Raw genomic sequence first — 20,122 nt, 5'->3', positions numbered from 1 at the left:
GAGGGGGTTCTCTGAAGGAATAGCTGCCTCTGGGGGAGCACGTCCCCAAATAAAACCCAGGAGCGACCTTGTTCTGCCTGGCTGTGGGCGAGCCCGTGAGTGCAGCCAGCGTGTTCCCCAGACGGTGGCTTCTGGGCTGTGAGGAGGGGGCTCCCCGAGTCCCCAAAAAGCTTTCTGCGATCTCTTAACTCCAGCCCCGCGCGGTGCCATCCACGGGGGCTGCGCCGTCCCGTCCCGCTCCGCTTCCCCGCCAGCACCAGCCCCCAGCAGCCCGCGAGGGCAGAGCCCGGCGCTCCTGTTCCCCCCAAAACCCCCTCTGTGACCCCGCAGCAGCTGAGCTGGCAGCCGCCCCGTCACCACAAAGCCACGAGGAGCCCGGGTCCTGGGGGAAATCCCTCGTCCGCAGCGCTGGCGGCAGAGCTTTATTGGCTAGGAGAGCAGCGCGCTCTTCAGGAGCGTTTTCTTGTCGGGCGTGAGCTGCTTGGGGAAGCGGATGTCGAAGGAGATGAGCAGGTCGCCTCTGCGCCTGGGGTCCCCGGGCAGCGGCATCCCCTCGCCGGGCACCACCTTGCGGTACTTGGGGCTGCAAAGCAAAGGAGGGGCCGAGGAGCTCCCGGTCCCCCCAAAAAAAAATCTGCCCTTGCAGCTCTGCCCCGCGCGCCGCAGAGCCCCGGGTGCTTCTGAGCAAGTTGCTGAGGGCAGATTTGCTCCCCCCCCCCCAGCTTCCACCCCTGCCCCGTTCTCCCCTTTCGGCTTCACCCCCCCCCCAACGTTACCAAACCTCAGAGGCCCCCAAAAGAGGCGAGGAGCTCCCCCGGGCCCAGCGCCCTGCGGGGAGGCTCCGAGGGCACTCACTCCACGATGTCGTTGACGGGGACGTTGAGCAGCCGCCCGTCCAGCGTCCTCACCTCCACCGCGCAGCCGACCAGCGCCTGCGGGACACAGCAGGGCCCCCGGGCTGCATTTTTAAGCCCCCCCCCCAAGGGACCCCTTTTATAAAACCGCGCGAGCACCACGTGGAGCAGGCGGCAGCTCCTCGCCTCCCGGCTCCTCACCTTTCCCAGGGGGATGGTGGCCACGTAGGTGAGGTGGTCGCCGGCCCTTTTGAACCTCGGGTGGGGTTTCTCCTGGACAACGAAGGTGATGTCCGCTGGAATGACATTGGGACCCTAAAAGCAAAGGGGAAAAAAAAAAAAAGGTAACTGGAGATGTTACAGCTTTGTACAGGGGAAGGTGACACGAGCGCCTGCCCCCTTCGGTGCTGCTGGCTGGGGAGAAAAGAAAGGGATTTTCTTCATTTAGGGGGGAAAAAAAATGTCTTTATCAAAGTCTCCTGCCGAGCCAAAGAAAACCAGCCTGGGTTTTGCAAAGGTGAGGCCAGACAGAACAACCGCCACCCCTTTCAATTATTTTTATCCTAAGGAAAAAGTCAGACAGAAAGAAAAATACAGACAGAAAGGGCTCTTTGTTTTTTATTATTTTTTTTGCTGTCTTCCTGAGCACAGCAGCACTCGTCTGCGCCGGAGGACTCTGTCGCTTCCCTGCAGCAGCGCAAAGGGCACCAACGGGAAATCTGCGACGAGCGCGCGGCCCAAAACATCACCCCCGCGGCCGTCACCTGGTCTCCTTCCTTCTCGAAGGTGATCCTGGTGCCTTGCCTCCACCCCGGCTGCACATCGATGGTCAGGATCTTGTCCCTGATGGCGCTCGTTCGGCCGTCTTGGTTCATCACCTGCGGGGCAGATGAGGGTGACGAAGAGCTCGACAAGGCAGCAAGGGCTCCCCCTCCCTGGAATCAGCCCTTCCCGGGAGATTTCCGTCAGCTCTCGGGCTGAATTCCTCCCGGCGAGCCAGGGAAGGAGGCCGCCGGTTGGGATCCTGCCCGCATTTCTGGTTTTCAGGGTCCCGTGGTACGGGACCAGCCTCAAAGCTTCGGGTTCTGCCACCGGAACGTCCCGCACCGCCAGGGGAACACCCCAGCGCGAGCCCTTACCCTGCGGGAGATCTTGATCTTCTTGGTGCAGCCGTGGAAGAGATCCTCGAGGGAGAGGTGGAGATCCCGCACGATCGGGGGGTCTCGCTTCAGCGCGCCGCGGCCTTGCAGCCCCCCGAAGGGCACAACCGCCTCCGAGCCGTCCTCAGCAAAGAATTCTGCGGGGGGTAACACGGAGCTCAGGGATGGCAACGCCGAATCCCAGGGTCAGTCGGTTCCCAGGAGAGGGGAGAATAAAAGCTCCCAGCAGGGGAGGCTGGCGTCCTCCGGGGGACTAAACCCCGCAGCACGGCCGGCCTCGGAGAGGCAAAACTCAAGAGGAAGCGCCGAGGGGGGAAGAAGACGGAGGGGCAGAAGCAGAGCTCCTTGGGCGGCAACCCCGGGGCACACGCGGTGCGTTCGGGTAGCTGGGGAGGGAAACGTCCCCGCGAACCGCAACGTTTTGGGGCTGGCAGCGGCCTCGGAGCCACCCCAGGGCGGGCGCGGACCCCGCGGGGAGGCAGCAGAGCAGCCACGCACCCGCGAAGGGGTTGTCGCCGCCAAAGAACTCCTTGAAGACCTTGTCAGGGTTGTTGTGAAACACGTAGCCGGCCGCCCAGGCGTTCTCATCGCCGCACTCTAGGGGGATGCCGCCTTTGAGACCTTCTTCCCCGAACCTGTCGTAGATGCCTTTCCTCACAGCTAGAGGACGAGGAGATATTGAATATTATTATTATTTTTGTTTGCCGTGGAACTGGGAGAGCTCCTCCGGCTCGAGCCCCGCGCACTCACGGTCGCCGAGCACGTCGTAGGCTTCGGCCAGCTGCCTGAACCTCTCCCGCGCCCCGGGCTCGCGGCACTTCAGCGGGTGGCTCTTCAGGGCCAGCAGGCGGTAGCTGCGGGGCGGGAGGAGGAGGAAGATGATGGTGAGGAGGAGGAGGAGGAAGGTGGTGAGGAGGAAGATGACGGTGAGGAGGAGGATGAGGAGGAGGAGGAAGATGGCGAGAATGAAGATGATGATGGTGGGGAAGAGGAGGAGGAGGAGGGGAAGATGATGGTGATGAGGAAGATGATGAGGAAGATGATGGTGAGGAGGAAGATGGTGGTGAGGAGATGAAGATGTTGTGGATGATAAGGAAGATGATGTTGAGGAAGATGATGGTGAGGATGGGGGATGAGATGATGGTAATGAGGAAGGTGATGGTGATAAGGAAGATGATGATGTTGAGGAAGATGATGGTGAGGAGAAAGATGAGGAGGAGGAGGAAGATGATGGCGATAAGGAAGATGATGATGAGGAAGATGCAGGTGAGGAGGAAGATGTTGAGGAAGATGATGGTGAGGAGGAAGATGGTGAGGACGAAGATGGTGGTGATGAGGAAGAAGGTGATGAGGAAGATGATGGTGAGGAGCAAGATGATGAGGAAGATGATGATGGTGATGAGGAAGATGACGATGACGAGGAGGAGGAAGATGATGGTGAGGAAGATGAGGAGGAAGACGATCGTGAGGAGGAAGATGAGGAGGAGGAAGATGATGGTGATGAAGATGGTGAGGAGGAAGATGATGGTGAGGAAGATGAGGAGGAAGATGATGGTGATGAAGATGATGAGGAGGAAGATGATGGTGAGGAGGCAGATGATGACGAAAAGAGCCCATCCCGGAGCCCCGCAGCCCCCCCAACCCCCCCCCACCCCCCAGCCCCCGCCGGCTCCAGCCCCCCCAAGCCCCGCAGCCTCCCCCCCCCCCCCGAGCCCCCCCGGCCCCCCGGCCCCCCTCACGCCCGCTGGATGTCGGCGGCGGAGGCGCCGCGGCCCAGTCCCAGCACGGCGTAGTAGTCCTGCCCCATGGCGGCCCCGTTGCTAGGGGCGCGGCGCGGGGCACGCCGGGAGTTGTAGTTCTCGCCGCCCTGTGGCCGTCCGCCATCTTGTGCCCCTGTAACGGCCTCAGGATGGAAAAATGATTAAAAAAATGCATTTTAAGCGGTCCCAAGATCAAACATCCAGCTGTCCTTGCTCAACACGTATTGCAAGACATATTCTACATATGGTCTCTAGGTATTAAGAAACCACCCGTGGTTATTTCAGGGAGCCTCAAGCTTTACAGGGTTCATCGTGAGATTTAGTCGTGGCTCTGGGCCAACGGATAGAAAACCCCGTTGTAATTCCAAAATTGTGAAAAAACAAGGAAACCTTGACGTAAATAGGGAGGCCTGTAGCTTGGGTATAGTCTTTTAGCTGAGAAAATCAGGAAACAGAGAGACAGCTAGCCTTGAGCTAGCAGAAGTGAGGAAGATAAGGGATAAAAGGTAAAAAATAAGGAGAAAAACAGCTCCAGACTGATCTCTAGTAACCTTCTGCTCATTAGGGGTCATTAACATTTTAAAAATCACACCCGCCAAAATGCTGATGTGGGATTTGGTGTCATTTCCCCCTCCCCCCAGTCCTCTGTAATGTGCAAACTGAGCAGAGGTAAATTAGGGGAGCTGGAATAGCTAATCCAAAGTAGCCCAAAACATAATTTTCACAAGTTTGCTGTGTCTAAATAACAGCGATTGAAGTCAGAGGTGTGCTTGCTTTGCAGAAGATCACTAAGCACCTGACTCTGCAGAATTACATATTTTATTAGTTAATTAAAAGACCTTCATGTGGATTCTGACTGTGTGCTTCTTGGCATGGCGCACCAGGCACAAACCTACAGGCAACATCTCAGGCAGTGCTTCATTTTTTTTTTTTTATTTTTAAAGTTCTCATGAAAATGTTGTTCCCCACACACGTTACGAAAGCACTTGCTTTATTTCAGTCCGTAACACAGTACAGTCATCGCAACCATCCCACCCAATACCAGTTTAATCCCCCCTCAGAAACAGCAGTTACCTACACAATAGTTTAAAAAAATTGAAAAAATTGCTGCAATGCCAAGAACCTAACACCTCAGAGACACTTACCAATGAAAAAACAGAGTTGTGTTCTAACAGGTAGCCTCCTCCCACAAAAAAACTCTATTTACAGCCTGGTCATCACAACAGCCTCAGACACTTTTATTTACACATCTCACACGCACTGTACAGGAAAATAAGCTTGGAACAGCTATTTCAGCACATCTCTCTGCTATTCTGTGATCACAACGCCTAGAGGTCAGAAAGCTGGTATCTCCTCACTATCCCGTCTCTGCAGCATGTATAAATCTGCTTCTCCCAAGAAGCCACCTGAAAGGAAAAAAAAAAAAGAGAGCGGTATTTGAGCACAGTATCCTTCAACGTGACAGTTAAACATAAAAGAAGAGATGGTCAGCACCCTGCAGCTTCTCCCAAGAAGAGCCTGGATGTCTAGAGAAGACACGTGGCACCTTAAACTTTCTCTCTCAAAACAGATCTCTTCCATCAATCACCAGTCACCACCATCTGGCAGGAAATGTTCCCATCTCCCCTTGGTACCTCACAACTCACTGAAGGACATTCACACATAGAGGAAAAAGTTCATTTCCCTCGGATTTACAGGCAGCCCAAATAACCCTCTCCTTCATCCTTAGAGCAGTCCTGACAACCAGCTCTGGCACTTGCTGACAGAAATCAGGTTTCCTTTTTGGACTTTTTGAAAAAAAACAGAGGGAACAGCAGGTGACCATTTCCTGAAACAGCATTAGCAGGTTTGTAAGGACAGTTCGAGACTTCACTCGTCTCAGAGGTGAGCAGGCAAGTGCTCACATAAGGGGTCTTCTGGTAGATCTGAAGGGGAAAATGACTGGGTTTTGCTCACATACAAATTCTGCAGGTCAAGTTGCAGCCTCAGAGCGATGCTGCACATTAACATGTCTTTCTAGGTCAGAGGACTGCGCAGCTAGGACAGTGTAAAATTAGGAGATAACTTCCACCAGTAACACAAGGTTCAGAGCCCAGGGAACCCAAGTCACGCTCCCTGATCTCTGCAAGCTCAGCAGAGCTTCTGGACACAGAACATCACAAGTACTTTCTGGGCTCACACTGCCAAGGAGCAGAAGACAGGCAGCACTATGCCACCAACTGTTGCTTTTACCCTGATAATCTTCCAAGCACAGATCAATTCCAGCTTCTTTACAGAAACACGGCTCTGTAAGATCTACTCCAACAACGAAGTTTTTCCGCTGCTTTGGTTTTACTCCTGCACAGCGGAGATAATGCTACCACGTACCGCAGAGAAACGCTGACGGGATTTGCTTATGCAAAATATTAAGATTATTCAGCTCGAAAAAAAAAAAAAAAACAAAGCTGAAAAGTCAACTGTGCGAAGGAACCCATTGCGTGGGCTGCCAACTCCTGAGATAAATCATAGAATCAAATAAATATCAAATAAATGCAGCTGCCTGCTACCTGGCATCGCCTTCCCCAGCACCTTTTACCTTCGTCAACGTACCACGTTCCTTACCTTGTACACAGGGTCACAGTCAGCTTCGGTGAGGTCGATGACATAGTCAAGGTCTTGCTGGATGATAAAGCAGGTTCCGTCACCTGGAAGCAGAAGAGACACCAAGCAAGGAGGGTGCGTGGATTACTGACATAAGCCACGCTGTTTCTACAGCCAGGACTACAGGCCGAGCAGAAATGCCCAAGAAAATGGAGACACGCTGCGAGAGTGAGATGGGAAAAGGCTCTAATGGTTGAGAAGCACCTCGGATACCCAATTTTGGAGGAACACAAGAAAAAACAAAACAAAAAGGCAAGAAGCAAGCACATAATATAATTCCTACTGCGTTCCCTTTGTGCCATGGAAACTGTCCTAGCAGCTCAGACGCCCAGCCAGTGCTCATTTACGAGGGCAACCCACCGAGAGCACGGAACTGCTCAATTCCATTACACAACCCGTACTGCCACGACACAGCACCCGAGTTACCTTGGCTGGCAACAAATCCATCCCGGTAGGGAAGCAGAGAAAGCACTGGTGCTCCTGATCTCTGAATGACCTGGATTGGAGCGCTAGAAAGAGAAACAGAAACAAAAATGATGGTCTGTAGTCAAGAACCCATTCCAGTATGTCAGTACTGAAAAAAAGAACGTGAGCTAGCAATTAAAAGATACATGAGCAGAACGTAAGACACGGGGACTTGATCAGAAGTTAGCAGCCTGCTGTCTGGATGCAGAGGAAAGACAGCACGGTTGTCCCACAGATGTTGTCACAGAAGTGGGAATAAAAAGTGAGCTAGCAGGCAACCACCAGCAAGCCTCCCTGCAGGATTACAGACAAGGATTCTCCTTACCAAAACACATCCGTAAGCTCAGAGCTTATCCAGCATGAAAGAATCTTCAGACTTTTATGTGAGCCTCTCCACCCAAAAGCACCATCTGGATGCTTCCCACTTAGTGCTTGCTTTTGACACTGATTAAAAACTGACCTCAGCAGCTGTCTGCTGCCCTACGCCGGCACGAGGAGCAGACTAAAGGGGTAAAATCCTACACGCTTAGGTCTCGGTGGCAAAAAAAAAAAAAGGAAGGGAATGTGCTTTTGGTGGGAGAGATACCGCTGCTGGAAGTCTTATGGTAAATCTGCCTGTATGTACGCAGACATCAAGAAAAGGTTCTTCACCGAGAGGGTGGTCAGGCACTGGACCGGGCTCCCCAGGGAAGCGGTCGCAGCACCGAGCCTGCCGGAGTTCCAGGAGCGTTTGGACAACACTCAGAAGTACGGTTTGATTTTTGGGTGGTCCTGTGTGGAGCCAGGAGTTGGACTCCGTGATCCTCGTGGGTCCCTTCCAATTCAGGACGTTCTGGTGATTGACAAGAGAGCATCCCACCAGATCACTAACACCAGACAAAAGCATCACCCTCGGCGCTCCCCAGGAGAAAGAGCCGTCCGCGAGGTGCTCACACGCTCACAGGGCCGTTTTCGGGGCTGTACCCACCCTTCAGACGAGGCGCTGTCTGCCAGCACCTGCGACCTGCCTCTCCTTCCCAGAGGAAAACAAGAATTTGCCATTTAAACACCCGCAGCCCCAGGCGGGCACTCACTTTGTGTTTCTCACGTCCAGCTGATAGATGTTCCCATCCTGAGTCCCTGCTAGGAAATAAGTACTCGAGAGGAACGTGCAGCAGTTGAACGCGTCGGATCCACCAAAGAGGAACACCTGCGGATGCAGGACGAGTGTCAGAGGCTCACGAACGGGGACAAGGCAGCCAAAGGACACGCAGGAATAGGAACTGATTGATTTAGGAGGTCAGCACGGTCGTTTCTGCGAGTCACGGCACGAACTGGCAAACCCTGAGCTAGATTAACGACCCCAGGGCTCTGCTCCAAGATGCACGGGAAAAACGTGCTCCAGGACCGGTCCGGCCAAGCGTGCGACGCTGATGCCATCGGTGAACGCTCCTGGGTCCCCGCTGGAGAACAAACGCGCCGCGCAGCGGCGGGCAGACCCACGCCGAGCTCAGATTTGTCTCCAGACACGCACGGAGCAGCGGGACCAGGTTGGCAGAGGCCATTCCCTTCTCACAGGGCCGCGGTCGATGCCGCGAGCTTTTACCAGCTGGGCCTGTGGCACACGCTCACCGAGGCTGGTCAGCGGGAGCGGCTCCACCTGATTTTCCCTCCCCACAAAGGCCAGAAGGAATGAAGTCTGCTACAGCAGGAGGTTCTGTCCTACTGCCCAGGAGAGCCCCGGTATCAGCAGCCGAGGCCTGCCAGCTGCCTTTCCCTCGCTGAGGAGGGAGCACGCGAGTAATTCTTGTTCCTCAATATCCCCCCAACACACACACACCCCAAACCTAGCCAGCAGGAAGGAGGGAAAGGATCCTTTTATCGCTCTGGGGTTCGGCCTCTCCTCCAAGGAATAACTACGGAGGAGGACACCGCAACGTGGGACCCCAGAAGAAAAAGCAAGCTTCCCTCCGCCTCCGGGCAGCCACTTCGCATGCCGCACACCAAACACGAGCCGCGTTACCACCAAGCCCGGCTTAGTTTTAGCCTGGTTCTGTCCTTCAGCTGCCAAACCGAGGAGCAGCTGCGGCAGAAACCAAGGGGGCTGGGGCCCCGGAGACGGATTTGTAAGAGCAGCTTTGCATCTCGGAGCACTCACTGCGGGTGGCAACAGCCCCACGCGCACACCGCAGCCCTGCGCGGACCTCCTCCTCCTCCTGCAGGCGGGGTATTTCGAAGGGCGCTGCCGCGGCTCGGGCTCCTTACCGGCTGCCTGCTCTGCAGTCCCACCCCTTGAAGCTTCTTGTCTTCTCGTGCCAGCAGCAGGATCTTCCCTTCCGTCCCGATCTCCCGCTCGCCTGACAAGAGGGGAACGGTTAAGTCCAGCAACACATCCCCGCAGGGAGACGCGAGGGCAACAGAGCCTGAGAGCTGTGCTCGCCCCTGCTGAACCCGCAGTAAAATTTCCTGCTAAAATGGCCTCCAAGGCACCAGAAGCAGCAAGGTGGGCCAGTCATCGAAAAGCCCCCAGCCCTGATCACTCAAGTTGCTTGATAAGGCTTAATTCCTCCCCAGGGCCGGAGCGAGCTCCTCTCACAACCCTCACGAGGGCGCGCGGCAGCACGCCGTGCCCTCGGAATTGTACCTGCGACACCAGGCCAAAAAAAAACCCCAAAAACTAAGAGGAAAAAAGATCGACTTCAGAGAAAGCTCCTCACTGGGGGTTTTTTCCGGAGCGCCCAGGTTCACCGAGTTGTCAGCAGCGCCCACGGCGATGCCGTTGACGGGGGAGCCGCAGTCAGCCACGACAGCCAGGCAGGCGGACTGCCCGCAGTCCCAGAGCCGGGCGGTGCCGTCTCTAGAGCAGGAGAGGACGTTTCTTCCCCGATCCACGATGGCGGTGTCCAAAATACCTGCACCGGAGGAGAGACCAACGGTCAGAGGCGGCACAGAAGGCAGACGGAGGCCGAAGAACATCTCACTTCCCAAGGCAGCCACGCGCACTCGACGGCGAGGCCTGAGGCGCTGCTCCCAGGGCGCCAGCAGCAGCGCAGCGGGGGCACGGAGGCTGCAGGCAGGCAAATTGCGGGGGGGCGAAACGTGGGGGCACGGAGCCACAGCCTCTGGAAAGAGGTACGCGGAGGGCAGCAGCTCCCGAAGACTACACGGAGCAGGAGCCCTGCACAAGGGGGAGTTATCGTCAGCGAGACGATCGGCAGCGCCTCAGGACTGAGCTGATACTGCAGCGGCTGCCAAGTTCCTACCTCCAGAGCCATCCTCTCCCTTGGAAAAGAAAAAAAAAAGAGTCTGGGCCAACGCTCTTAAGATGTTGCCAGCTCTGGATAACCTCAGAAGCTGCACGGGGCAAGCGGCAGCACCTGAGGAGCAGCCTCAGCGGACGCTCGCGTCCCCCAACCACTCGAATTCTCTGCAGGCTGTCGGGTTTGGGCCCGGAAGGTGACCCCGCGTTTCTGCGGAGGGGAACAGTCAGACGGTTCGGTTCAACCAGCACTTCCCCTCCAGGAGCAAACGTTCGACATCGCAGGCTCGAAGGGCGGGACGAGCCCAGAAAAAGCCAGCGGAGCGACGGCAGCAGTTCGGGCTGGGGTTGTGAACAAAAAAAAAGTCGGTGCCGGAGGCACCAGGAGCCAGCCAGGGTTGTTCTGACCGCAGCCGCCGCCCTGCCCCGTCGCGTTTCGCTTACTGGCCGTTTGTAGTTCAGATCCGCGCAATTAAATCCCAAAAAACAAGGGCCGGCTCAGCGCAGAGCAAGCTCAAGTCGATCGGGTTTTCGGCAGGCAGCCACCGAGCGCCCCGTGAGACAACAGCAGCACGAGCAGAGCCGCGTTATCTGCTCAAGGAGGAGGGAACTCGGGCAGGGTTTGGGGCACCTGACGCTGCGTCCGAAGCTCCCTCGGGCTTGCTCGTGAAGCGTTCGGGTTTGCAAACAGGATTAAACAGCTCAAGAATGAAGGGTCCTGGCAACCAAACCCTTTCAGAGATTGCGTCAGGCTCTGGCCAGGAACCTGCTCTCAGGAGCCTTTCTGGTAGCTCCTTTCCCATCCCCTGCAGTCCTTCGCTGCCCCCTGAGCGGAGGGAACAGCGCTCGACTCGCCACAGGAAGCGACCTGGGTATCCTTCACGCAGGAACACCAGGAACATAAGAAATTTACTCTGATTTTCGGCAGCGAGATCGCCAAGGGGGGGCAGAGCTGAACACCTGCCACCAGCGCAGGGGCGAACGAGCTTATCCCAGCCCTTCCTAAGGAATAATCGCCCGCGCGCAGCGAGAGCAGCTGCCAGGGTGAGGTAACCGCCTGCCCGAGCTCTGCACGCCCCCAACGAGCTGCTGCGCGCTCCTGTGGGCAGGAGAAAAAAGAAAAAGAGGAGGCTCTGGAGTAACTGGATGTAAGCACGGCGATCTGGGAGCGAGCAGGAGGCAGTCCCAGCGCAGCAGAGGCAGCAAGGCCACCGAATGCAGCTCAGGGCTCTGGAGAGGCAGAAACGCCCCAGAAGAACAGCGTGCCCTCCGCCTCCGGCAGGCTAACGGGCTGCGTCCTCCCCCTCTGCGCCTTAATCCGCGAAGGAAAACGCAGGTCGCTGAGAGGGGCGGCTTCAGCTGGCTCACGCAGCGACCGCCGAGCTTTTCGTTCACACCCCGGGGGTTTAAAAAAACAAAAAAAAAGCTCCTCGGGACGCCCGCGCGGCACAGAGCGCGGCAGGCCGGCGGCCGAAGCCCTCCCTCAGCCGCACGGCGCCCCGAAGGCCGAGCGCCCCCCGTACCTCCTTTGTGACCTTTGAAGGTTACGACGCAGCTGGCGTCTTCCGCCGACCAGATCTTTAGCTGGGCGTCCATTCCCCCGCTGAGAACCACGAGGCCCGAAGGGAAAAACCTGCAACAATTCACATCATACACATGGCCTTCCAAAAGTCTCTGGAAAAACAAAGAGCTCCGTGCTAGTTCCGTCGTCGTCGTCGTCGCCCTTCCGCCAAGCGGTTCCCGAGCCGCGACGCCGGAAAACTCGGGTCACGCGCGGGGATGAAGCTCAAATCCTCTGGTTGCGGGCAGGCAAAAAGAAAAAAAAGGCAGCTGGCACGCTTCGAGCCTCGCGCTGCCGCTTGGGCAGCGAGGGGCAGCACGTTTCTCTCTAATAACGCCTTAAAACGCCTTCAGCCTCTGCCCAGCAGCTGCAAGAAATGCCCGAGCAGAAGGCAGCCAGCCGCGACGCGGTTAATCCGTCAGGGGGCAAGAGTTTTCTCTCCCTCTCTCTTCGTTTCAGAGGGAATTCGGTGCTCGTACCAGGCGGGCGAGGAGCTGGCAGTTACCGCCAGCACCCCGGCCGTAAATCCCAAGCACCCTCTCTCATTTTTCACCCCGGGGGCTCTCCCCCGGCCTGCTGGGCTTCAGTTCTTTTTGGGGGAGGCATGACAGAAAACCTCCGAGACGTCAAATTTCTACGAGCTCGTCAATCAAAACCCGAAGTCTTTTCCTGCCCCAGAAGGCGGTGGGGGAACGGCCTGACCAAAGCCGTGCCTGAACGATTTCGGCAACATCTCAGACAAGGTTTAAGCACCAAAGCCACCCGCTCTTACTCTTATTTCTCCGTTCGCAGCCTGCCAGATTTTCATGGTCCCATCCGTGCTGGCAGACACCCCGAGCCCTCCGCCGCTGGAAATGTCAAGGCAGGTAACCTGCAGGAGGGTGAAACAACAAATAGCGGCTTCAGACGATTCTGTACCCAAGTATCTCTACTCAAAAGCATTTTGCTGGACTCTTCACAACACAGAAAGTTTCCTTACATACATTTTCAGCCTGGTAACATCCTCCTAACATTTAACACCCTTCAGCAAGGACGCACAGGCTCTCCCCCCTCAAACCCTCAACGCGTTTTCTGAGATTTTTAACTAAGGCTTCCTTTAGGAAATCAAAACCCGAGCGGATCCTGAGCACCAGGACAGCGTGAAAAGAAGCCCCCCCCCTGATTTATCTGTTGCCACAGCTCGCTGCGCTCCGCCTTCGGGAGCGAGCCGCTGCTCCGGGCCGAGCTGCAGCCAGCGCCCAAATGAATTGGGTGACCGGGACCCGGCACAAAACCCCGCGGATTTCTTGGAATCGCCACAAATTTGACAAAGAAATTGTTGTTCTCTGCCCGTCTCTCTGCAGAGATCCGCAAAGCGGGGAGGGAAAAGGAACGCCGAGTCAGGAGCCCGCAGAGAGAGCGGATGCGCCGGAGGTTTGCCCCAGGTGAAGCAGGAATCCGGATCTTTCTGGCAACTCCTGTAGGCAGCTGAGAAATAAGCTCGAGATATTACGAGTGCCCCGACTCCCGAGCCTACAGATATCCTCGCGGACGTTGAGGAAGCCAAAGTCTTCTGAAACGCTGAGCGAGAACTGACTGCTCACGCAGGCGGGCCGGCTCCTCGCAGGGTCGGACTCACCGCGGGATTAACGTCGCCCCGCCGCGGGATTAACATCGCCCCGCCGCGGGATTAACGTCGCCCCGCCGCGGGATTAACAGCCGCCTGCTCTGCCGGGCCACCTGACTCCTTCGGGAGGCAGACGTCGAGCTGCCACGCCTGCCGAAGGATCGCCTTCCCCACACCACGCAACGTTTACCGCTGCCGGTTAAGAAAGGCAGGGTTTTTTTTTTCGGATACGGGTAAAAGGACGCAAGGCGACGGGCATTCTGCACCCTGCAAGTGAGATAATTTCCAGTACGGGCTGCGGTGACGCTGAAGGGGTCGGCGAAGCGCCTGCTGACCCCGTTAGAACGGGGTTAGGGGCAGGGGGCGCACCGGCACCGCACCCTGTAAAAAAAAAATAACCCGCAGAACCATCACGGCTCCGCAGAGGAACGGCTGCCGGGCCTCGCGAGATCCCGAAGGCTGCCGGATCCACGCTTCGTCACCTTCAGAAGCCGGATCCACGCTTCGTCACCTTCAGAAGCTCCCCGGTGAGCGCGCTCGCGCTTTTGGGGTTCGAACGGACTACTGCGGCGGCCGAAGTCAGGGGCAGAAGCGAGGAGCGCTGAGCCACCACGGGCAATCGCCCCGATTAGCGAGGGGGCTTTGCTGAGGGAGGCGATCGATACTCAACTTAAAAAAAAGCGGGGTTTGAGAACTAAAACAACTAAAAAAAAAGCTTCAAACCGGAGTTGGAAGCACGAGGCAACGGCTCAGCCGTTACAGGAGCCGTTAGGCACGCTCACTTGCAGCTCGTTACCGTTTTCTTGACCCGACCCGTGGCAATTTGCTCCCTCTCAAGCAAAAAGCAGCCTGCGGAGGACGTTTAAGCAGGAAGGAAAAACCCTCCCGCCGCCGTTTGACGCACCCGCGAGCTTTCCGGAGGGCTACGGACGCGCAGGAGCACTCGGAACAGGAGGCGGCAGGTAAACGAGACGAGTTTTAAGCTTGGCTTTAAGCACGCCAGCTTGAAGCTCAGCCGCCTTGCAGAGGGGAGAGGCGCAGCTGTACACACCTCGGTGTACGTCGCCGCTGAGCTTCGTTACCGCGCAGCCCACCTTTCCAGAGCTTTCTGCCGGGTTTAGCGCAACGATTCGCTCGGTAAACCGTGGGGCAGCTGGGCTGCAACGGCCCCGGAAGCCTTCGGGGGACTCCCTTCAGCCCAGCTCGCTTTTCCTGGGGGCCTTTTCCGCCTTGGCAAACGCAGAGCGCTCCCCAGCGGGGCCGAGCTACGCCTACTCCGCGAAAAAAAATTAAGTTTTTGGTCTGAACTGGCCGTTCCGCGGCACCGCTCAGCGAGGAGCTGCACCTGGTGTATGCCCAGATTGAGCGAGGTGCAACGAAAAAGACGATTTAAAAGAAAATGATTTAAAAATGATTAAAAAAATGATTTATGAAATGATTAGAAAATGATTTAAAAGAAGATTTACTTCTTTTATTAAAAAAAGCGCCAAGTTCGTGCCCTGTTTTGTTTTTTTCAAGCGTGCAAGCTGGGCTTTTCTACTCTTTGAATTCTACTGTTTAAATTCTTGATGTTTAACAGACGATTTTATGCAACGTTCGAGCCCTGAGCACTCCACTGACCCTGCGAGCAGGAGCTCAACGCGGTCGTGTGGCAAACATCACAACTTTATTAGACGAGAGCAGGCAGGCCCTACAAACCGGGGATGGCTTTGACCAGGGACGAAGAGCTCGGCGCCCGGAGCCTCTTGGTTTTGCCTCTTTTACTGAAACGCGCTCGTTTCTGTGATTATTCTCACGGGTCGCCCTGTGATTACTGAAACGCGAAGAACAAATGCAAGAAAACGCTTCAAAAAAAAAAGGGAGTTAACTGCGAGTGCCACAGCTGGTGCCTGCGGCGACGGGCAGCCCCTCGGACCCCTCGACAATTAATCCCTACTCCATCCCCTCGCAGGAACGCGCTAAAATATACTTCAGCGCTCACCTCGAGACTTTAATAGGAAAAAAAATACCGATATCCTAGGAAATACAGGGAAATCGGGATTCTCGTGGCTTGAAATCGCTTGGGATTTTCTTAAAAAAAGATTTTTAGTCCCAGCCCAAAGCCAGCCCTCACTACCGGTCGCGTTTGAAGGTCTGGCTTCTTACAAGTTCGATCCTTCAAAGCTTCCAATATCCTAGAACCACGCGCATCGTGAGTAGCTAGAAGAATAAACGGGTTCGTTTTGGAAATCCACGCGAGCGTCTAAAGGATCTCGGACTTTTTTTTTGGGAAGTTGAACCCCGATTACGTGTCTGAGGCCTGGGAGGTTTTATCAGCCGTTTAAAGCCGCCGCCGGGTTCCCCGCTCGAGGGGGGCACTCACGCTTTTCTGGTGGATCCTGGAGAAGGTCGCGAAGGGCGCCAGGAACTTCGTGGACGCGTTTTCGTGAGGGCAGGAAACGAGAATGCTTTTCTGCCGGGGGGGAGAAGAGGAGAGGGGGAAAAACACGACCTGTTAGTGCTGCTGGAACGCTTCCGAGCGGAGCGGCTCCAAACCAGTCACCGCCTGCTGCTGGGGAGGCCCCGAGCAGCTCGGGATCCCCCCGGAACCCTCAGGTGACAGGTTTTGGCCGTCCCCCCCCTCGCCCCCCCCCCCAGCCCCGGCACCTTGGTGACTTCCCCGACCACGAAGCCCTCGGAGGCGGCGATGTCGGGGACGCCCTCGGCGCTGAGCCCGCGGCGGGTCAGGCTGCCGTACAGCGTCGGCTTCCCTGCGGGGACAGCGGCCCTCAGCTCCAACTGCCCCCCCCCCCAGCCCACAGGGGCACCCCCACACGTGCCCAGCCCACAAGGACCCCCCCCTTCAACCCCCCCCGCCTTTAAGGACCCCCCCAAGCCTTCCAGCACCCCCCCCCAAGCCTTTAAAGCCCTCCCCCCCCCCCAAGACTCCTGCCCCCAGTCTTTAAAGATCCCCCCGCAGGGCCCCCCAAGCCTTTCAGGACACCCCCCAGGACCCCACTAGGCCTTCCAGGCCCCCCAAAACCTTTAACGGATGCCCCCAAGATTCCTCCCCTCAAGCCTTTAAGACACTCTCCCCCCCCCCAGCCTCCAAGGACCCCCCCCAGGCCCTCTCCCCAAGCCTTTCAGGACATCCCCTAAGGCCCCCCCAAGCCTTTAAGGACCCCCTCCAGCCCCCCCCCCCACTTTAAGGGCCCCTCCTCCACCCCCCCAATCTTTCAGGACCCCCCCCCAAGCCTTTAAGTACACCCCCAGCCGCCCCCCCAAGGCCCCCCAAACCTTTAATGCCCCCTCTCCAGCCCCCCCAAAACCTTTAAGGCCCTCCTCTCAAAACTTCTCCCCCCCCAAGCCTTTAAGGACACCCCCCAGGGCCCCTCCTCGCCTACAAAGACCCCCCCAAAAGCCTTCAAATAACACCCCAGCCCCTCCCCAACCTACAAAGACTCCCCCCAAGCCTTTAAGGATCCCCCCCCCAAACCCTTAAGGGACCCACCCAAATCCCTAAGGGAACCCCCCAAGCCCTTAACCCCCCCCCCCAAAGCCCTTAACGACCCCCCCAGCCCTTAAAGATACCCCCAGCCCCTTAAGGACCCCCTCAAACCTTTAAACCCCCCCCCAGCCCTTAAACACCCCCCCAACCCTTTAAGGACCCCCCCGAAGCCCCTAAAGACCCCCCCAGCCGCCCCCTTACCCGCTCCTCACCCCCCATCCCCCCCCAAATTTCCCCTCCCCCCCCAGACCCTCCCCTCAGCCCCCCCTCAGCGCTCACCCGGGCTCCTGCAGCTCAGCCAGGCCTCGCCCTCGTCCCTCCTGCGGACAAAAAGCAGCGGGTTTGAGCCGGGGGCCGGTCCCTGAGGGGAAGGGGCCGGAAGGGGGGGAAGGAGCCGGGGCCGGGCCCGGCGCCCACCTCAGGGCCCGGCTCCAGTCGCTCTGGATGCGCAGCGCGGCCGCCATCTTGGCGAGGCGCCCTCCTCCTTCCCGTCAGCCCCCGCGCGGCGGAAGCGGGGCTGCGCCGTCCAATCAGCGCGCGCCCCTCCCCTCCCCCGCGGCGGAGCCCCGCCCCCGGCGGTGCAACCCGGAAGCGGGGCTTAAAGGGGCCGCGCCGCGCTGGCTCGGGTGCGGAGGGGGGGCACCCAAGGGTGGGGGAGGTGCTGAGCACCCATGGGGGGGGGTGGGGGCGGGTGAGGAGCTCAGGGGGACGCTGAGCACCCATGGGGAGTGCATGGGTGCCCTGGGGGGTGGTGGGAACCTATGGATGCATGGGGGAGGGTGCTGGGCGCCCATGGGTGTATGGGGGGTGCTGGGTGCCCTGGGGGGGGGCTGAGCACCCATGGGTGCTTTTGGGGGTGCTGCGTGCCCTGGAGGGTGCTGGGTGCCCTGGGGGTTGCTGGGCACCCATGGGTGTATGGGGACGGTGCTGGGTGCCCTGGGGGGTGCTGGGCACCCATGGGTGCATGGGGGGTGCTGGGCACCCTAAGTGGTGCACAGGGGGATGCTGGGCACCCATGGGGATACAGAGGGTGCTGGGTGCCCTGGGGGTGCTGGGAAGCTATGGATGCATGGGGGAGGGTGCTGGGCACCCATGGGTGCATGGGGGGTGCTGGGTACCCTAGGTGGTGCACAGGGGGGTGCTGGGTGGCCTGGGGGGTGCTGGGCACCCATGGGTGCCCTTGAGGGTGCTGGGTGCCCTGGGGGAGTGCTCAGCACCCATGGGTGCCCCGGGGGGTGTTGGGTGCCCGGGGGGTGCTGGGCACCTATGGGTGCCCTAGGGGGTGCTGGACACCCATGGGTGCATTATGGGTGCTGGGTGCCCTGACAGGATGCATGGGGGGTGCTGGACAGCCATGGGTGCATGGAGGGTGCTGGGCGCCCTAGGTGGTGCTCAGGGGGGTGCTGGGCACCCATGGGTGTATAGGGGGTGCTGGGTGCCCTGGGGGGTGTTGGGCACCCGTGGGTGTATGGGGAATGCTGGGTGCCCATGGGTGCATGGGGGGTGCTGGGTGCCCTGGGGGGTTCTGGTCACCCATGGGTGTATGGGGACGGTGCTGGGTGCCCTCGGGGGTGCTGGGCACCCATGGGTGCATGGGGGTTGCATACGGGGTGCTGAACACCTATGGGTGCATTATGGGTGCTGGGTGCCCTGAGGGTGTGCATGGGGGGTGCTGGGCACCCATGAGGATAGAGGGGCTGCCGGGTGCCCTGGGGGGTGCTGAGCACCCATGGGCGGGGTGATGGCAGGGTGCTGGGTGAGTGCCCCCAAAAGGCAGGGCTCTCACGGGGGGAGGCAGCACCCCGACACCCATCCCCTCCACCCCCAGCCCGCCTCCAGCAGCGGGGCGATGGCGAAGCCCGGACACTCCTGGAGCCGCCGCGGGTCCGGAAAGGAGAAGAAAGAAGAGGAGGAGGAGGAGGAGGAAGGCGAGGACCCCGTGGACGCGATGATCGCGCGGACGGGCTGCACGGCGCAGCACTGGGCGCTGCAGGAGTGCATGGCGGAGCAGCGCGACTGGCGGCGCTGCCAGCCCCACGTCCAGGCCTTGAGGCACTGCATGGCCCGGTGGCAGCGCCCGCGCCCCGAGGAGCCGAACCCCGAGCAGCCCCAACGCTCATCCCCGGGGGGACTGAGAGACCCCCCCCAGGGCTAAAACCCCCCCTGGGGATCCCCCACCGGGCACCGGCACCACCCCCAGGTGGGGCACCCCAAAGACGCGGGCTGTGCTATTCGATGTTTTTTCTCTTATTTTTTGTTAAGCGGGTTGCCGTCGTGGTTAAATCCGCGTTTAATTTTAGGCCGGGAAATTAAATTGTGGTGTCATTCGTCCTCCTGGCTCCTGTCGTTCCGCACTGCTCGGGCGCGGAGGAGGTTGTGGCGATGTGGCGATGCAGGGCTGAAATTGGGGGTGCGGTGCACATTTATAGAATCCCAGAATCATTAGGGTTGGAAAAGCCCTCCAAGATGACCTGGCCCAACCACCCCCCTACCACCACTGTCCCCCACCAAACCATGTCCCCAAGCACCACGTCCAGCCTTGCCTTGAACACCCCCAGGGACGGGGACTCCACCACCTCCCTGGGCAACCCGTCCCAACGCCTGACCGCTCTTGCTGAGAAGAAATGTCTCCTCATTTCCAGCCTGAACCTCCCCTGGCACAACTTGAGGCCGTTCCCTCTGGTCCTGTCACTGGTTACCTGTGAGCAGAGGCCGACCCCCAGCTCCCCACCCCTTCCTTTCAGGCAGTTGCAGAGAGCAATAAGGCCTGCCCTGAGCCTCCTCTTCTCCAGCCCAAACCCCCCCAGGTCCCTCAGCCGCTCCTCACGGGACTTTTACTCAAAGATTTACTCAAAGCACTCGCTCCGGGGTGGCCGGCGATGAGGCAGCGGGGCGCGTCGCAGCCCAAAGCATCCCAAAATGGCGGGTTCACACCAGGCCACGCAGGGCTTTGGCGCTGCCCTGCTGTGGATTTCCCTCCTCTGCACCTTCCTGAAGCTGTTCCTGGCGGCGATAACCTCGTGTACTGTGGGACGGGGATTTGGGGGGTGCCACCTTCTGGGAAGCCCCAGGAGGGAAGGGGCTGGGGGCTCTCATGGGGCCACGAGCCTTCCCTCGTTCCTCCTGGCACAGCAGCAGGAGCTGGGTGGCCTCAGCCCCACATAACACCACCTCGAGGCCCAGAAGCTGTAAAAAACAGACTCAAATCTTCCCCTATGATATTGAAATGGGAGTGTGCCCCTAGCTTTGGCCCCGGGGGAGCTTCCCAGGGAGGGGGCTGCAGAGTGGCTGCGTTTCAGCAGCCCAAACCCCAAAACCAGGGGAAGCTTTTCATTCCTGGTCAAGAAACCT

The 20,122-nt window shown here is 58.5% G+C and overlaps 3 protein-coding genes across 6 annotated transcripts; 1 reads left to right on the top strand and 2 right to left on the bottom strand.

Annotated features, from left to right (window-relative positions):
- Window positions 1-169: 169 nt before the first annotated feature.
- Window positions 170-3,905, bottom strand: DNAJB13 (DnaJ heat shock protein family (Hsp40) member B13). 3 transcript variants are annotated; one of them, XM_048048014.2, is made up of 8 exons: window positions 3,754-3,904; window positions 2,765-2,868; window positions 2,513-2,674; window positions 1,994-2,151; window positions 1,619-1,732; window positions 1,056-1,169; window positions 856-958; window positions 381-583 (listed from the first exon to the last, which is right to left on the bottom strand). In XM_048048014.2, exons 1-7 carry the CDS (start codon window positions 3,819-3,821, stop codon window positions 905-907), a joined length of 774 nt encoding a protein of 257 aa, XP_047903971.2. In that variant the 5' UTR covers window positions 3,822-3,904; the 3' UTR covers window positions 381-583; window positions 856-904. The 3 variants fall into 3 exon arrangements, with proteins under 3 accessions (XP_047903968.2, XP_047903971.2, XP_047903970.2); XM_048048013.2 differs by having other exon boundaries at window positions 856-932; XM_048048011.2 differs by lacking the exon at window positions 856-958 and having other exon boundaries at window positions 170-583; window positions 3,754-3,905.
- Window positions 3,906-4,680: 775 nt separating this feature from the next.
- On the bottom strand, window positions 4,681-17,314 carry PAAF1 (proteasomal ATPase associated factor 1). Its single transcript, XM_066990055.1, has 12 exons — window positions 17,189-17,314; window positions 17,051-17,091; window positions 15,931-16,034; window positions 15,647-15,736; window positions 12,451-12,549; window positions 11,641-11,791; window positions 9,576-9,770; window positions 9,124-9,215; window positions 7,953-8,068; window positions 6,841-6,923; window positions 6,376-6,458; window positions 4,681-5,180 (listed from the first exon to the last, which is right to left on the bottom strand). The coding sequence occupies exons 1-12, from the start codon at window positions 17,233-17,235 to the stop codon at window positions 5,103-5,105; spliced, it is 1,179 nt and encodes a 392-aa protein (XP_066846156.1). The 5' UTR covers window positions 17,236-17,314; the 3' UTR covers window positions 4,681-5,102.
- Window positions 15,859-19,102, top strand: COA4 (cytochrome c oxidase assembly factor 4 homolog). Of its 2 annotated transcripts, none has more exons than XM_048048021.2 (2): window positions 15,859-15,879; window positions 18,600-19,102. In XM_048048021.2, exon 2 carries the CDS (start codon window positions 18,621-18,623, stop codon window positions 18,924-18,926), a length of 306 nt encoding a protein of 101 aa, XP_047903978.2. In that variant the 5' UTR covers window positions 15,859-15,879; window positions 18,600-18,620; the 3' UTR covers window positions 18,927-19,102. The 2 variants fall into 2 exon arrangements, with proteins under 2 accessions (XP_047903978.2, XP_066846160.1); XM_066990059.1 differs by lacking the exon at window positions 15,859-15,879 and adding an exon at window positions 17,261-17,397.
- Window positions 19,103-20,122: the final 1,020 nt, after the last annotated feature.

This window comes from Anser cygnoides, chromosome 1 (genome assembly GCF_040182565.1).
Source record: "Anser cygnoides isolate HZ-2024a breed goose chromosome 1, Taihu_goose_T2T_genome, whole genome shotgun sequence".
In the NCBI taxonomy this organism is placed as follows: domain Eukaryota; kingdom Metazoa; phylum Chordata; class Aves; order Anseriformes; family Anatidae; genus Anser; species Anser cygnoides.
The sequence above is the reverse complement of the archived record's forward strand: the minus strand, read 5'-3'. Positions and strand labels throughout refer to the sequence as shown.

Coding starts and splice junctions, on each gene's coding strand:
- DNAJB13 (XM_048048011.2), bottom strand. CDS start 3,821: ATGGGGCAGGACTACTACGCCGTGCTGGGACTGGGCCGCGGCGCCTCC. Junction 2,152..2,512: donor CGGCGACAACCCCTTCGCGG/GTGCGTGGCTGC, acceptor TACCCCCCGCAG/AATTCTTTGCTGAGGACGGC. Junction 1,170..1,618: donor TCGAGAAGGAAGGAGACCAG/GTGACGGCCGCG, acceptor CTTTGCTTTTAG/GGTCCCAATGTCATTCCAGC.
- PAAF1 (XM_066990055.1), bottom strand. CDS start 17,235: ATGGCGGCCGCGCTGCGCATCCAGAGCGACTGGAGCCGGGCCCTGAG. Junction 17,092..17,188: donor GACTGGAGCCGGGCCCTGAG/GTGGGCGCCGGG, acceptor TTTTGTCCGCAG/GAGGGACGAGGGCGAGGCCT. Junction 12,550..15,646: donor CCAGGATCCACCAGAAAAGC/GTGAGTGCCCCC, acceptor ACCCTCCTGCAG/GTTACCTGCCTTGACATTTC.
- COA4 (XM_048048021.2), top strand. CDS start 18,621: ATGGCGAAGCCCGGACACTCCTGGAGCCGCCGCGGGTCCGGAAAGGAG.